This window comes from Lonchura striata, chromosome 4 (genome assembly GCF_050655825.1).
Source record: "Lonchura striata isolate lonStrDom1 chromosome 4, ASM5065582v1, whole genome shotgun sequence".
NCBI classification, from domain to species: Eukaryota; Metazoa; Chordata; class Aves; order Passeriformes; family Estrildidae; genus Lonchura; species Lonchura striata.
This window is the reverse complement of record NC_140706.1, coordinates 46,595,306-46,613,527: the sequence shown is the minus strand read 5'-3', so window position 1 is coordinate 46,613,527 and position 18,222 is coordinate 46,595,306. Positions and strand designations below refer to the sequence as shown.

The 18,222-nt window shown below is 38.6% G+C and overlaps 1 protein-coding gene across 1 annotated transcript in view; it reads right to left on the bottom strand.

Moving 5' to 3' along the window:
* COL25A1 (collagen type XXV alpha 1 chain) overlaps window positions 1-18,222 on the bottom strand; it is a 291,232-nt gene that overhangs the window by 138,874 nt on the left and 134,136 nt on the right. The window contains exon 3 of the mRNA XM_085578995.1: window positions 1,946-1,990. Within this exon, the coding sequence (XP_085435121.1) occupies window positions 1,946-1,990 (45 nt within the window). The remainder of the gene's footprint in view (window positions 1-1,945; window positions 1,991-18,222) is intronic.

Sequence of the window (18,222 nt, the reverse complement as noted above, 5' to 3'; positions counted from 1 at the left end):
TACAGGGCACACATTTTCCCGCTTAAGTAGTCTTGTGCTTTGGTAGTGCTCTGAAACTCATAAATATGACTACTCCTAACTGCATGCACTTACCTTAACAAATCTTCAATTACAGTCATGCAATCTTATGAAAGTTGCTTTTCCATTTATTTTCATGCAATTTCATGCCAGTCCAAAAATACCAGCCATGGATACAATTCATTTGTCAGGCTCCACATAAAGCATTTGTAACCACATCACCAGTTTCAGTTAACCACACAGGGACCACTGGATCAGAGCCTGGCTGCAGAAATGCACAAAGTACCCTTGGCATTTAACCTGGGCATCTTGTCAAGAATACGTGTACCAGCATCTTCCAGACTTCCAACTTTGCCTGTAAGGGGAGGTTTCAGTGGCCACCTGATAGGGCTGAACTTTATTTTCATCACCTTCCTCTCTCAAGGCACACATATAAAATGCTCCTCATTAAAATGTCACACTTTGTGAAGTGATATTTGCACATTTTTTCAATTATTTAGACCTCAAAGACTTTTGTGTAGCAGTTCTTGGAAACATTATCAAGGGGCCACAAATCAAATCTATTATTTCAATCTTATTAAGGTGAGCAGCTGCAGCTCCCAAATCAATGGCATTTCATTAAGCTTTTATGCCTCTCCCTAATTTCTGAATAAAGTGAAGTGCAAAAGGAGTATAAAACAGCAGCAGCTGTACTTTGAGATTGCTTTTAATATTGACAGCCTTTTGGTTTTAACAATGCAACTTTTATTGTCCAGCAACTAAGGTAATGTCTTTATTCTGGCAAACATTCTTAAACAGCATTTTAAGGTACAGGTCTGTTTTTAAATGAGGGATCAGTTAATTTATTAATAGTTTACCACGTGTTTATTTGAGATTTAAAATGAATCAATAAGTATCCCAAAAAGTAATTACTAGGATCATTTGTAACTCAATCTTCAACCACAGAATTTCCCTCTGTATCATAGCCTCTTTCTCTGAAGTAGATACCAAGACAGCACTGAATGGAAACACAAAGGTGATTTGTATCAACTTTTGGCAGGGCTTGGTTTTAGTTCTGTGATTCAGGAAGATATGGAAATAGTTTTAAGAGTCAGATAAATTATCATTTACATAGATAAGAAAGGCTACAGAAGATTTACAGAGATCAAGTTGATTGGAAGACTTAGTTGGCAGATTAGACAAGACAGCCAAGGAGCATAGAAATGCTCATTTTCTACTGCATTGCCTCCAGAAAGTTCACCTTGATGAAAACTCAATCCCGCAAGGTAATTGATTCAATTCCTGTGAATGTCAACAGCAAGAGGTGCACAGCATCTCATAACTTTGCCTCAAATGAAATTTCAAGCTACACACCACCAGCAGGTTTCTATCAACAGCAACCGCCCTGGTATAGGGTAACGAACCAACAAATGTTTTTCTTGTTTCTTTTAGAACTTAACTGCTCATTTCTATAAAACAACTCCTCTCATACAGAGTAGTCTACTTAGCACATTATGTCCCTGATTATCAACATTCTCGACACAAGAAATTTTATTTCCTTTGTAATTTCCTTATAAAACTGTTCTCCTCCAACCAAAGGGGCCTGATGTAACACTGACACAGTATTCCAACTACTGACTTACGTGGAGTTCTTCTAACTTGTGCATGTGTGAGAACACCCCTGAAGGGTTTGAGAGTTACAGACCTGTTACCAAAGGCACCGCATCCAGCATTTATGAAGTGTGCCTACAAATTAAGGGTGCCCAAGACTAGAGAAATATATGGAAGGCCACCAGATACATGCCAAGGGTCACAGCATTTTACCAGATAAGTTTCAGATTTCTTTTTCAGAGCACACATGTCATACAACTAAAAATCAAGGCATGCTGGGTACACATCCTCACAAAAACATCACATGACAATAGATCTTAGGAAATTAAAAACTTACCAGTCTCTCCTCTTCTTCCCCGCTTACCTCTTTTCCCTGGAGGACCTAAAAAGAAGATGGTGGATAGTAACTTTTCCCCTTGAAATTACATGTAGAATATAATTTGTTCGGTTGTAAGGGCTTTAGGCTGATGTTCTACATGAAGTCCAGAGAGTTTCGCTCAGCAGAGGTAAAAGATAACCCCAATAAGATTTAAGAAGTTTCTGATAAATTTAACAGCTATTGTACCCACTACAGACTCCCTGAAAAAAGGCTGGGAGAAACTTTAGGAGTCATCCAGTTCATCCCTCTTTTTCAAGGAAAAAGTTAACTGCATCTAAATTTTTATTACAACTTCCACAGGCTTTTTCTCCCCCCCAATACTTCACTGTTCTGACAAGTGGAACATTTTTCTTTATGCCACACTTGCTGCACTGAAGCCCATCAATTCTCATGCTTTCCACCATAAGCCCAGTTGAAGAAATTGTTCCTTTTCTTCTCTCAAAATCATCTTTGTATTCCTCAGAATTACTACACCGTTCCTTCAGTCATTTTAAACCAAATATGTTGTGGGACATTAAGTTTTATAAAATTATTCTGCATTAAGTCAAAAGATTAGTATTTATTTGTAAGACTAAATCCTCTGGAATTTGCTTTCAGCCTCTATCTGAAAACATGCAAGAGATGAAGAAATCATCACCTGGCTTGCCATCCCCCAAACATTTAACAACAATGTACATGTTGCCAGACCCAGTGCTTTGCCTCCAGTTTGTATTTGTTTATTTGTCAGCCAACACAATGGCTGAGTCACGGTATGCTTTTTGCTGAGAAATCTTTACTTCTCATTGTCCTTTGTCACAAATATTTACATATTAAAACCAGCTTCTGATGTCACCTCTGGGGAAAAAAAGGGAAAAAACCTTTTTCTCCCTCATTTCTGCCTTCAGTATCTTTTTACAAAACCTGCAGATCTCAGATGTCAGACTGCAGATAGTTTCCCCCCTCTTCTTGGTAACCTTGACATACTGCTCCTGAAAGTGCCAGGACAGCACACTTGCACTTCTCCATGTACAGCTTGGAGGAGAAACAGCAGCTGTGGGGGTGACACAAGTCCTGAAACTTGGCTGCTCTGCAAAGAGAACCACAGGTGGGACTCTGAGAGCTGCAGAAGAGAGGCGAGCGCACGGGTGGAATTTCCAGAAGCAGCGACGCGTGCAGGAGCACAAGTACCTCTGCTGTGGCTGTATCTCACCGTTTGTAATAGATACGAGATGCACAGGTGGCTTTGTGCAAATGGCCTGCTACTTCAAACTTTAAAAATCATCTGAAACATCATGCCATAGCTTTAAAATAGCTTTGCATTATATATTTGCAGCAATCTGGCTAAAAAGACTAAGATGCTGAAAAGCAGCATTACTGAAACAATTTCAAGACACATATGAAACTGCATTAATTCTACATGAATTAATGAATAAAATACTATTGCTTTATAAAGGAAGAGGGAAGAAGAGAAGAAAATAGAAAGGAGAAGTGAGGGTAGAAAGGAGGATAAAGGAGAAGGAAGAATATAGCTTGAAAAGTAGCTTTGTCTTGAATGTAGAGAGGTTTATTCCTATCAGAACATTATAAATTTGAATAAAATCCTTGTCTGTTCCAATAATTACAGTAGTTGCATGATGCAACAGAAGTTTAAGACAACAATATCATACAAGGCAAGAATGCCATGGGATGTTCAGAATCAGTAAAAGGAATACTCTGGAACCATGAAAAATAGCAAAAGTGTCATTTAAATATGGGAGAATCTTGCAACTTCCTCCTTCAAGGGATATCTAGAGAAGCTTCTCACACAGGGAACAGCATGTTACAGACATGTAAGTTTTGATATTGCATATCCTTTTTTCTCCCCACAACACCAAAACTTCTTAGAGTTCCCCTGCACACACACAGTCCTACAGAGTTCCTCTGTGGAGATTTCCTGGGCTGTACCCAGGCTCACAACACAGATGTAGAGCAATTTGGACTCAAAATGAACATGGATGTGCAGGAGAAACTAAGAATCTTCTTCTCCAGGTAATGACATGTCATTGTGCTTATAGCAATAACATTCTCCTAAACAGGGTGGTGATACTTTATTAAAATTCAACTGTGCTATAGGTGTGCACACACACAAACAAGTCCACTACCAGGTTTGCTTTTGAGAAAGGAACAGCACTTGGAAATTAAAAATTTTGGCTACACACCAGCAAAACACATTAAAGTCACCAAGAGAAAATGCTGAAGGTCACTTCATGCTATGAATTTTGGGAAGGAATGAAATCTGTCCAGAAAACCGGACTTCCATAGAGCACTATGTTGCTAGTTTAGCTGTATATAGGGACAGCAAAAAAACTGCTCCAGTTCAGCTCTTTCCTTTGTCATCAAATGCTGATCCCTTCTAAGATGTCATTCTAAGATTATTAGATTGAAATGTGTGAATTGTCAGAAAAATTACTGTTATTATTATGTTTCTAAAGTAACCACACTGCTGAGGTTAGAAAATTACTCTGGACTTAGACCAATATTAATGAAACCATACCACTACCCCTAACCATCAGACCAGCAGTATTTCAGGGCCACTGAGTGACACGTGTATCTTCTCTCTCTTATTAAAACGTTTTTGATTTGTGCACTATTCAAGTCTGTCAAGGTGGTGGCATTTGCAAAACTCTAATTGTGAGATGAGAGATGAATCTTGCAAACTTCTACTAGATTTTGGTGACCATTTGAGGAAGTAGGTTCTGTATATTTATGTATTTGCTTACTTTTTACCAATACAAACTAATTCATTTTAAACAGTTTACCACAGATGGTTTCAATTCACAGAAAGCGAACTCTGAAATTTATGGCCATCTCTAGGTGACCTACTGCTTCAGAAAGTACACAAGCTTTCATGTTTTCCTGAACAGGCTGCTTTCTCTAAACTTGACTGCTAACATATCATCTGTAGCTGCAAGTGTTCCAAGCTATCAAAACCTTGGGCATTTTTCTATAAATATTAATTTTCCATCTGTCTATAATTTTTTAAATTTGCACTAATTGGAGGATTTGGTGGAGACTCATCACAGCAGAAGGAGAAGTAAATAAAGCTGTATTATGGACAATGTCAGCTTACATGAAGTCCACAGATTTTTATAGCTTGCACAAAACACTCAACATGACACAACTACTCTGAACTTTCCTGCCTAGGCTAAAAAAAAAAAAGTCTCTTCAAGTGTATCAGAAATGTCTATGCTGAACTGAATTTATTCCAGAGTATTTTAAGGGTATTTTATACATTTTCATATTAAAAATAGAAATACTAGGAAGAAAAATAGGAGTTTGAATCTCAGTGGAGTGAGTTGAGTTAATAAACACTAATGATACTGAGCAATAAGCAAAAGCTTGTTTATAGTAGTCGACTTTGGCTAAACACTGTTTTTCCAGGATCACTACATTTACCCACCTGTAGGGAGCAAGAATAAAAGGTCAGACCACGTGGTTTTCCTTTTCAACTTAATTTAGTTGAATTATATCTGAAATTATATTCTTAGATCTGAAAAATATCTGAAATTATTTTATTCTTCCAAAACCATTTAAGAAACTAATTCTTATCAATAGAAAATTTAGAAAGAATATTTTTCCATTCAATTAAAAAAACTAATGCCACTGCTATGCCATATTTATGGAGAGAATTTTGGAAATGAAAGGAACTAAAGCTAATTGAAACTAAAAGTAAATTATTTATCTAAATTTATCTTCTCGAGTACAAAATGTCAGCCACTCAAAAAGTAGCTCTTACCTACCATAAGACTCTTTCAAACAAACAAAAAACCCTCCCACACTGCACAAAATGGACAAAACCACCCATACTCTTTTAATTTATCAATATTTCTACAGAAAAAAAAAAAAATCTACATTTCAAAAACAGCAGACCGAAAGAAAAAAAAAAAGGCAAAACCCCACCACATTTGGTGGGTGAGACATAGAGTTCCTCTATCAGCACCTGCCAGGAACATCAAATGCTTGGTCATTTGGTCACCCGCTGATCTAGAATGTCAGGTTTCTCCTAAGTTTGGAAACAATTACTGTGGCATTATCAAATCAAAAGAAACATCTTCCAGAAGCTATTCATTGTTATTTCAAGTAAGAGCTACACCAAACTATGCACCAACCTAAGAATAACAGCAGAGCTCAGAACCCTGCTCCCTCTTTTACTGACGCCCAGCACATCACTCATATGTTGTTTCATACCTAGATGCAGCTACTGTTGAAGGTTACAAGTATTCCATGTGCACCTGAGAAAAACAATATTTTCCTGGCTATTTCAAAGGACATCCCATTTTACATGAAGGTCACAACAACACAGAATTTTTGCCTGTCAAGTCAGAAAAAAATGAATTAACACAACCACGTTCTCAAAATAAATCTTGAGTTACTTTGCTGAAGGTTGTAGAACTCAGTATTGTCAGTCATGAAACTGTCAGCCTTGCTGAAATCATCTGGATTAAAATATCCAGAAATCAGCTGAACTATACCAATCAAACCATCCTGTCTGATTCAACTCTGACACTGGTAAAGTAACTGCTATTGGTTGCATTTCAAGTTCCATCACTCCAAGGTGTAAATGGATCCAACTCTTTCCTTTCCGCTTCCAAAGTACAACCCAGCTGTCATAATTTTATCCCACTTCACATTTCTGCCTGTCAAACTGACTCAGGAAGGAGCAGGGCACTGAAGGGAGCCAACCCCTCACTACTCATAGGGAGAGGAGAGCCCCCCCAGCAAACTGGCACCTCTGCCTCAGAGCTGTGGGGCACCAGCTCTGCAGGTAGGGAGCAGAGCAGAGCAGCAGCTGCTGAGCCTGACACCTCCTCCCGTGAAATACCCATGCCATGAGCAGTGTGGTGGCTCCAGGGAATGCTGTCTGAGTGCCCCATCCTGCCAGCCTCCACCTGTCAGGATGGTCACCATCTCCAGCAAACAGCACCGAAACATCCCAGTGGGCTGAACACACACCCAGTGGATGTCTGCCTGGGCAGCCTGACATCAACAGACACACCTGTGGTCCCTTCTCACAGCATTGCCATCAATGGGAAGATTTCCATTTCCAAAGCTGAACATGTTCATATAAACTCTGCATGGATCTATTCCAGGCTACTTCATCAGCCTTTTCTGTTCTCCCCTCTTTTCTCAGCTTTTTTAACTCATGTAAAACTTGGATTCCTCTTTCCTCACACATAACCACTCCACCTGACATGTCAGTCTTCAGTGTACCTCAGTCTCTCTGTGACAGCCTGCCTTAACTTCCTACCTCATAAAATTATCTACTCCATTTTGAGTCCTGGCTAGATAAATAACATCCATTGTTTCACACACAGTACATCATCTATTTGGCTCACCGTGAAGTATCACTGCATTGCATGGCTTGGATACGTGTCAGAAACTACTATGCAACTTGGCTGAGGAAATGTCAAAACTGAGTCAGTCTGATCCCCACAGCAAAGCAATCTGACTGCCCTAAGTCAGACTGGTACCATTTCGTACATGCTAAACACCACCTGATCAGAGACATCTAGCATAACATAATTTCACTAGTATCAGATGCCACTGAGGAAGAATTCCATTATTGTCCCCTGCAAAACAGCCAGACCTGCCCACACACACACACACATATATTTATTTTCACAGAATCACAGAAAGGTTGGGCTTGAAAGGAACCTTAAAGATCATCTGGTTCCAGACACCCTGCCATGGGCAGGAATGCCACCCACTAAATCAGGTCCTCAGGGCCCCATCCAACCTGGTCTTGAACATCGGAAGAGAAGCAGCAGCTATAGCTTCTCTGGGTAATCTGTTCCACCACCCTCACAGTAAATAACTTTTTTCCTAACATCTAATCTAAATCTGTCTTTTTCTTTAAATTTGTTCCTCTTTGTCCTAGCACTATCTGCCTGTGTAAAAAGTTGTTCTCCCTCTTTTTCATAAGCCCCCTTTAGGTACTGAAAGGCTACAATGGGGGCTCCACAGAGTCATCTCTTCTCCAGGCTGGACAATCCCACTTTTCTCAGCCTGTCCTCTCAGGAGAGGGTTTCCAGCCCTCTGAACATCTCAGTGGCCTCCTCTGGACACACCCAAAGAGATCCATACCCTTATGCTGGGGATCTCAGTGCTGGCTACAGCATACTCTGCTGGTCTTGCTTCTCATGATGCAGCCCAGGACACAGTTGGCTTTCTGGGCTGTGACCACACACTGTAAGCTCATGTCCAGCTTTTCATCCACCAGAATCCCCAATTCCTTCTCCACAAGGCTGCTCTCAATGAGTTCTTCTCTGGGTCTCGACTCATGTCTGGGATTGCCCCAACCCAGGTACACCATTCTGCCCTTGGACTTGTTGAACCTCATGTGGCCCTCATGGGCCTACTTCTACATCTTGTCCATATCCCCCTGGATGGCATCCTGTCCTTCTGCTGTGTCAGCTGCACTGCTCAGCTCATGCCATCTGCAAACTTGCTGAGGTGCCACTGACAGAGATATTAAAGAGTAACAGTTCCAAGAGGGAGCCACTCATCACCAGCTGTTTTCCATCTCACCTGCAAATCCAAAGATGCTTTCCTTCTATAATAGTTACAATCAACAGTTTACAGCAATCTTGAGTTTTGAGCATTCCCTAAACACCACACAACTTCACTTCTCTCTCCCTCCAGCTGCTCTCCTCACAGGTAGTTTTCTGGCATGAATGTATTACACCTGTTTGGTTCTTCTAAGATTTAGGCACTGCAGTGTCTGAAGTCATGATTTCCCTGCCAACCCCTTAGGTAATTCCTGGGGTTGAAGCTGCCTGAGAACTTTGTGAATGCTTCTGGTGCTGCTTCTGGAGGCTAGATGCTTGAGTTCTTAATGGATATTCCCCTTTAGAGCCTCTGCTGGCTACCAGTTCCCACTCCACCCTGAAGCCTGAGTTCATTAAACACTACATAAAATATCAGGTGCATGTATTTTCTCTCAAAGCCACAATATAAGGTGGGTTATCTGCTTTCTACAGATACCACACATGACCTTATTAACACAGGTAAGAGGTGTGAGAGCAAGTTGTTCTGTCTACAAATCCTCCCCCCACTGTTTTTTTCTCTGCATTTTTATATTATTGTCATTTTCATGTTCTGTAGGAACAGCAAAAGTGGAAGCATTGGTTTCCCTAACAGAGCTACAGCATATTTTGCATTTAACTTTATCCCTATGTATGCCAATGCTTTGGCCATGTCCTTGGCCACAGCTGTAGCTTTAGGAGTGCCTTCACTGACCTAATCATACATATATCAAAATTTTCCTGAATCACAGGAGTTTCACAGTGTCTTACAGTTCCAAAATTCAATCAGAATGACATTCTCTCTTTTTTGTTCAATAGTAGAATGACTGGGGTAAGAAACACTACTGCTTATGTGAGCTCATTTTAGGAAGACTTAACCATGCAAAAAAAATAGATTCTTGATCTCTGTATTTTTACAGGTTACTGCATCACCGCAGAGCTGTGGCAGAACACAAGTAACTGATGATAATTAAAATACTGTCAGAGGTGAAGATTCACATTAATAAGGCAACCAATGAAATTATGCACGTTAGATCCCAGTATTTGTATCCAGATATAATTATGATCTATTTTGCCTAAGTAGTCTGAAATAGATCCCAGTAGCCAGAGCTGGAACAGTTTGATGGTTCTTACAGACTAAATTTTATTGGTAAGGCTGTTAAACTATTTTAATGAACATATAACACTCCAAACACACATGGTCATCTTGCAAACACAGAAATAGCTGCTATCACCTGGCTGACAAATATTGCTGAGGGACAGCTGAACCACGTAGGGATAGCTATTCTATACTAGCAAGGCATGCAAGTATTATCATTTCAACCGGCCATTCCATTGTATTATTATCATGCCATATCAATAGTTGGCCCTATGATGCAAAAAGCATGTCATATTGAGAAAAACTATGTAAGCTTCCTTTAACTTTTTCAGATAATAACATGGATGAAATAAGGAATAAGATATCAGAATAAAATTATTCTTCAGCCTCAATAGAATTTAAATTAACTTTAGAAAGAAATTTAGACACCTTTGGAGGACACACAGCCAGCCAGGTGGTAAAGTAACTACATGGTACAATTGCAGTCATATAAAAACAAAATCCTCAGAATTAGAAGTCCTTAAAAGCTAATCCTCCATCCACGTTTAGGAAGTCATGGTTTATCTGTGTCAAAGTTCTGCCATCAGGAAAATAACAAATAATTAGAACAAAACAATGACGCAAAGCATATTATCCTTCTCAAATGCAGTGCTTTGGAAACAACAGGTCTCAAGCAGAGAGTCAAATAATAATCTCCAAAAATTAGTCATTCCTTCCCTGCTATTTACAGAGTAAAGGCAGCTACAGGTAAAGACCGAGAAGGACTGCAGCATTCCAGGTCATGTAGCTGTGAAATAAGGATTTCTCCATGGCAGTCAGTGCCTTCAACCCCCATGAGAGGCAGCTACCCTTCCATGCAGTAGCAGGGAGCAGCCATCCATCCCAGCTGTGGCTCCAATGCTACCTGTGTGTCTGAGTGATTTTTCATCTAAGCCTTTCATTGCCTTGCATGTGCATGGGAGACTTCGGTCATTACTTTCTCTGTAGGCTCACTCTAACCTGAGCAAACCCATGGCCTCAAAGCTTCCTCAACCAACTAAATGTGCACATCTCTTCTCTCCTCAAGAAAAAGGGACACCTCTCCCACATCACAGCAGTATGATCTTAGGCTTAGATGTGTGGGCCACACAAGACCTGAAATCCCCACACCATGGTAGACTTAAAAAGGCTTTTTCTATTTCCTCACAAGTCCTACACAAATTTATTCCTTCTGCTGTAACTTCCCACCACATTCCTCATGTCCTTTTCCCTTCATATTTCATCAATCTGATTTTGTTTGCCTGTTTTGCTCTTTTTTTTTTGCATTTTTTTTCCTTGCTGGCCATGTGCCTCTCAGCTGCCAGGGCCAGTACAGCAGCAAGCTAGGTGCAACAGCTGGACAAAAGCCCTGCTCAAGCACCCACACCAGGATCAGAAACACTCTCAGTACTCTTGGTAGTTTTGCTTTGGAACAGCTGGGATAGCTCACCTCAGTACAAACATGGGATATGTTTAGCATATGAAAAGAATGATTTTTCCAAGGCTTCTAACATTGTGAAAGTTGGATTGCCATTTTTTGACCACACATGACAATAGCAGAAGTTTACGCAGACCTGATACCAGCCAAGGTTAAATCTCAGTCTTTCACTCCAAATTACAGCTATGTGAGACCTAATTCACAAAGAAGAGGTAAAGCCAGAATATGCTTCCTTTAGCTTTCATTCTTAAACATCTGGTCCTGCTTGAAAAGAAAAAACAACAGACTGCAACTGCATTTTGGCAAAAAGGTAAGCCACTGAAAATCCAGTCTCACAATGACAGGGAAGAGGCAATGCTAACAACAATATGTCAGGCCCTCACAACACTGATCACAATTGGTGATGTTATTTGCACTGGCAACAATGAAAATAAAATTATCTAAGGATCACAATTGAGATTACTCTGAATGCTCATCATAAAACGGGAGTTTTGCTACAATTTTCAACAAGTACAGATTTTAATTAATAAAAGTGGTTTGAAGTAACTACAGTCTCTTTCAGTTTTAGTGCATTTGTAAAACGCAAGATATTTTTGTAAGGTACTCGACTTTTCTATGTATTCATATTTTTTTTCTCAGCTCAAGAGCAAACCTAAAATCCAAAGTATTGCCACAAATAAGTAAAATTCCCATCACATAATTTGTCGCATCTGTTTCATTCTATTCTAAAAACTTTCTCCTGAAAAGTCACTGAGTAACCTTTCCAGGTTTTTAAAGATAAAGAACAACATCAACACCGTATTCAGTTAAAACTATACAACGCAAATGAAACCAATTTTTAGCATCCTGGACTATCTCCACTTACAATGTGGAGTCCAGGTGTCTCCTCTTACTGCAGATTTGATCCACATGCTTAACTTTTAAGCCATGATTGACAAGAGTTCGTGATTATGATGACAGATTAAAGTGTTCATTGAATTCAGAGGGTTTTTATTTCAGTTGTGACAGTAGTGTACTGGGAGACAATGAAACACAATATCACAGGATTAAAGGCAGCACATAACTAGTCAGGCACTGGTACTGCAATCATCTTGGTCTCACACACATGGTGATCACCCATTTAAACATAAAACCCTACCCTGAGCAGTGCATATTCCTTTCAAAGTCTTACTCACGTGCCTTCTCTCATTTATAACATAATAAATATATCATCTGACGAGGAGCTTAGTGACAGCTGCACAAGTTAGTTCTAATTACAAAAAATAATAAGTGTTTTTAAAAGGTTCAGTAAGTCTCTATTGCATAACAGCAGCAAAGCAGCACAATTACTGCTTATAAGCAAAAGTAAATACATAATTAAAAACTGTTCTAGGATTGCCCTACTCCTGAACTACAAATGTCAGTTTGTCCTGTATAATCTAAAAAAAAAAAAAATCCCTTTCTTGATGCACCATTCACCTATAGAATGGGAAAACAACAAACTGCAGACAAATGCTTCCAAATATTTTGCCTGAATTAACAGAGGAGGTACACAATTGAAAGAGACTAAAAATTATAGAGAGAAAGCAATATATTCACTTTGGTCTACATCTTACAGCTGCCTATGAACTTTAGCAGTAATACAGGCTTTGGTTTCCAAGGAGATGAATAATCAACCTGACAGACACCAGTGAAATATTTTTATTATCCCAGGCTATATCCTGCTCCTCACTCTCGATTATTTCCAATAGCAAACTTTCCCCCTCAAAGAAAAACCTTCAAAGAAAGGGCAATCTCCCATGCTTTAAACACTCTCATGAGACTACACTCATGAAATATAGCAGCTTGTCTTTCAGCCATTGGACATTACTTCAGGTCGAGATGTGAGTGCAGTACATAATGACAATAAAAGAAGACTCCAGCAGATACCAAAACAACCAGAACTTGGATTATTCTTGCTGTGCAAGTCTCTTTCATAATTTAACACAATAACCAAGTGAAGTTGTGCTATGTCAGGCTCAGAGTAAGATTAAAGAATTAATGCATGAAAGTCTTTCATACCACTGTAGTGACTTGTTTCATTCTATTTTTTCAATTGCTTTTAAGTTTCAAATAATTTCTGATATAAATGTAAATCTTCATACACATCCCACATATGGAGAACTTGCAGAAAGGAGCACAAGAGAATGGATGCTCTCAGCTGCTTCTCTGAGACCAGCTGTATCTACGGTAGCTTGGAAACCATCCAATGCTGTAACTTTGTCAGCCAACTGTAACCCCATGTTGAACTTAAAGAACTTAATCCACTCTATTATTGCCTTTTCACAGGTGGAACCTGTGCCCTTTTCTTTTATCAAGATACCTTCTGTGACATAATAGGAGACTCCAAAAATCTAATGAGTGTTCATATTAATTTATATAGCTCATCCTTTACCTGTACAAAGAAAATGAACTAGCAGCATAAACAAGTAAAAAAATTCCATCTCAAGCAAAGAACATGGAGTTGAGCTATCATTTTAGCCTGCCAGACATACAAATATACACTCAGATTCAAGTACACACACACAGAAGAGCTTTCTACTTTATAGGCAATTCCAGAGGGCCTTATCAGCTTTAATTGAGGCAAATCTTTCCCTGAAGCTGTGGGGCTTTTACTTGGACAAGTGCTGAACTTGAAAGAAGCATCTTGAGATTTGGCAGAGTTTCAAACAAAAAGTATGTCATGGATATTCTTCATAATATATTGCGAAACTAACTGTCCTCTACAATATAATAGTTTACATATGGTGCTCTGTAAATAAGATAATAAATGACACACTAGTTACACTAACTTAGTATTTATGCAGGAAGATTAGGTGCAAAATTTACTCACAGTATTTTCAGAAAGTAAAATAAAAACATTAACAAAGTTTTCACATACCTACTACTAGCATGGAGTAAAAGCTGTGCCTGAAGTCAATAAAGTTAATCAAATCATAAATAACAGCATACTTTCCTAAATTTTACCCATGTTTGGGTGGGGATGAGTGCAAGCCATGAGTGCAAAGGAAACACTTCTCACTACAAATCAAGGTAATCTGCTCTTCGTCTTCTATCTACAAAACACAACTGCAGCTTTCCACCACCAGCTAGTTGCAGTAACATTGAGAGTGAAATGACAATAACACATAACAAGCTTGGAAACAATGAGATCATGGCTTTTTATCTAGCAGTCAAGCTGCAACAAGTCTGAAGTGTGCAAAACTATTGAAAATCTGGCTCTCAGCATCACAACTGAACCTTCAGGGAGTTGACCATAATGGAAGGCTGTTCCTTGTACAGATGTTTGAGAAACAGTTACAGTCTTAACCTGCCCAGATGTGACATACGCAATGTGTCACAAAAGGAATAAACTACTTTTTACAAACATCTTTCTTAGTGAAACTGGACAGCATGACTTAACACAGCCTTAAAAGAAGGGATGTTGAAAAGCACTAGGCTCTGCGTTACATCTAAAATGCTGTCCAGAGTTAAGAAATTTATATGGTGCTGTACCTAAATGTCCTGAGAGTAGCACTTTGCTATGACTAAGTATTGCATTTTACTAGAGGCAGGGAAAAGCTATATTCATCATATAATGGGAAGTTGTATTTGTAACCCCTGTCAAGGTTAAGCAGTAATCAGAGAATCTTCTTTTAAAGTTTAAACTTTAGGACTGAGTCAGGAAGTGAGTCATCCTCATACCCCCTTACAGTTACAGCTATGTCCTAGCAAGAGCCATAGACCTGCTGAAAGTGTCCAGTCTCCTTCTTGGGAAAACATCCACACAGAGGTCTCAGGCAGAAAAAAACCCAAAAAAACTACAGCTTACTTAGATCCCAAAATCAGTGACATGAACTCATATGTTTCTGAACAAAACACTAACTTGGCAATGATGTTTGGAACATGTTATAGTTTGCATATAAACCTACTTGGCAAGCCAGACAGCAATTGAAAATCTCTACCCTAGTTAAAGTGATAGTAAATGCAATCAGTAAAAGTTTACCCATGTGAAAAGACACTGGAAAGCCACCTGTTTGCTGTGGCCTTTCAAAGCACAAAGCAGACAGTGCAAAGGAAGCATGGTTTGGCAGACCCAGGGGAGGCAGCCCCTTCCTGTGGTCCACACAGTAAAATCCCCTAAAAATTTCATGATTAGTGAATATGAGTCTCTAGTCCAAACAAGCTTAATTGAATTAGATGACAGATTCAGAAACTGTCATGAGAAATCTTAAAGGCAAAAAATGTATGAACAATTTTAAATTGGGGCAACTTATTTGATAAAGGCAGGCCTTTAACTATTGATCTATCCTTGTGAAAGACTGTACTAATTGTATCGTTCCTTTCCTGTGGAAAGGAACAAAATTAATTGCATTAGTTCCTGATGTCAGACAAGTACCATTAAAACTGCTTTTGCATGATGAGAGATGAGAAGACAGAAATCTGAAACAGGTTCACTTAGAGGCTCAATCAGAGTTAATAGGAGTGGCCTATTATTCTTAAGCTTTTGAAACTCTTGCTGAATTCCCCACGAAGAGTACTTTGACACCCAGATACTGAGTCTGGTGGTTTAACGGGCTATTACCTATTAAAATCAAACATTTGGTGGGGAAAGGTAGGAGGGAGAGAAGCTTTATGCCTTTTGGGTTTCTCATTATCATAACAGCCAACAAAACAGATTGTTTTTTCACTTATGGAACAATCAGTAAATGCAACTAGTGACCTATCATGAAACCCTGATTATTCAGGCTTTCAATAAGATGTTTTACTTTCTTCTAAGGTACAACAAGATGTAAGCAAACTTTCCTCAAAAAATAAAACCCAAAAACATCTTTTTAGAACACAGGTTATTACAATTTCCTCTATTAAGCACTTGAGATCTAGAGAACAAAATGCTTAAGTAAAACTCAGTTGCTGTTGGCACCATAACTAGCAGGGCCAGTGGTACACTGCCCATCTTAAGTAAGACTGAGTTCATGTTATGAAGCACAGTAACATAACTTTCACCATTCAATAAATGAAAAAAAAAGTCAGGTAAAAATTGATACCTTTGATCTAAAAAAAAAAAAAAACAAAAACACTGAGACAACAAATTCATAAGTAGCTACTTCATTTCTCAGACTGCCATGCATAGCAAAAACTTATTTCCTCTGAAGCATTTTGCTATAGATGTTAAGGCTATTAAGTCATTATTTCTTCTTCATAATCAGGAAGTGTGTACTCCAAATTTTTTATGCTAAAGTATGCAAGTGTATGCAATCTATGTAAATACTTGAGGAAAACAAGGTTATTAATTCTGCTTGAAGAAACAGATTGAATATGGAAAACAGTGTCCTAGCACTAGTAAAACTGCAGATATGTGGAGCTTGTGTAAATCTTCATGAATTTATATTCTCTGGCTAATACAGATTTTTCGGAGCAGGATCAGCAGGGGACTAATGAAATTACCTTCCAAAATCTTCTAAATAGCATAAATAACTCTAAGAGCTTGTTCAATGCTGTTGTGCAGTTCTCCCACACAGTGAATTTATCATACAGAAAATCAAGATGCACTGAATTAGCACTGGTTCCCAAGTAATTTGCTCAGCATGCAATGCAAAATCTTGATCACTGTGTTTTTAAGACATCACAGAGTGCTAAAAACTTCAGCCATGTCTAGAAAAGTATCGTTCCTCCACTAAGAAGTTTTGCACCATACAGACAAAACAGAGCAGAAGATAGCATACAGGAAGACAAAGTGCTCTTTCATTACAGTAAAGATACAAGGATGTTTGTTTCTGTTCCACCCTCTGCCTGAAATCCAGAGTCACCACAGCCTCCTACAGCCAGCACCTACTCATAGTAAGGATCAGTCTCATTTTTCCAGACTACCTAATTTTTGCTTGCTGCTCAGTGTAGAACCATCTTCCAGATACTTCTTCACTTTCCATGAGACCTAAGAGCATCTGGACAGTTTTCACCAGCATACTTGCACAATAAAAATGCTAGCCAGTTGACCAACATTATCTCCATACTTTTTCCTCGCATGAGACTGTCAAGACATCCCATAGCAGTGAAGTGCATAGGCATCCATACCTTTTTTATATCATTAATTTTTCACATTCAAGATGCTGTCACAGAAGTAAATTGCCAAAAAAAGTCAGATTGAGGGTTGCAATCCTTCTTAACCCATGTTCACATTTTTACAGCATCACAAGAAGCTCTCAATTTGTCTTCCCAATTGTCAAACCATATGTTGGAAACTTCTTCATTTAATACCTGACAGAAGAATGGCAATTTTTGATTAAAGTACATAATATGTAGTGTTCTAAATTAGTAGCCCCTTGTTGGGATTTGTTAATTGAAGTAATGAAAATCCAACCAGCACACAACTGTAACTTTGTTATCTTCACATCAGCACAGCAACAAAGCATTCTGAGGACTATATCAAAAATTCTTACAAGAGTTCAAACTACCTTCTCAGTCAAGACAAAAACTCAGTTTCACAGCCTAAAGAAACTTAAAATCGTACCTAAATTAGAATCTTGCTGCATATGTGATTATTATGAAACTTTTCAGTATCCCTAACATCTTTGCAGTAATTTGTTACTTTCCTTCTATCAGGAGTCACTTATTTTGGCTCTCAGGATCATGTCATCAACATATGATTTGGAAAAATATAGAAGCTAAAAGCTCAATTAGAACATGCATCATTCAGTATTTACAATTCCTATGCTTTGCATGTGGAGATAGGAGATTTACTATCAGTTCTTAGATAAGCCACCTATCTAAGCAAAATCATAGTCAAGAACATTAAAAGCAACTAACCTACGTTCTGTTTTCCACTGTGGAATGTCTCTACTTCCCCCAGTATCCAAATTATTACATTAGGGAAGAGATTAGGTGATTTGTATTCACAAATCATAATTAGCTGAATCTGGAAGGTTCATTTAATAGGATTATTACATATGAGAATAATATTACATTACTATGTTTATTACAGTTTCTGTCAGTGCAAGGTCAACACCTATTATCTAGAATGCTCATACTATTAATACACTACCCCACATTTCAAGCCTAAAAATACTTCATCTCCTCACAGTATTGTGGGTATTTTTGAAATTACAATGTACAGTTTCTACCTCATCACAGCAGTCTTTAG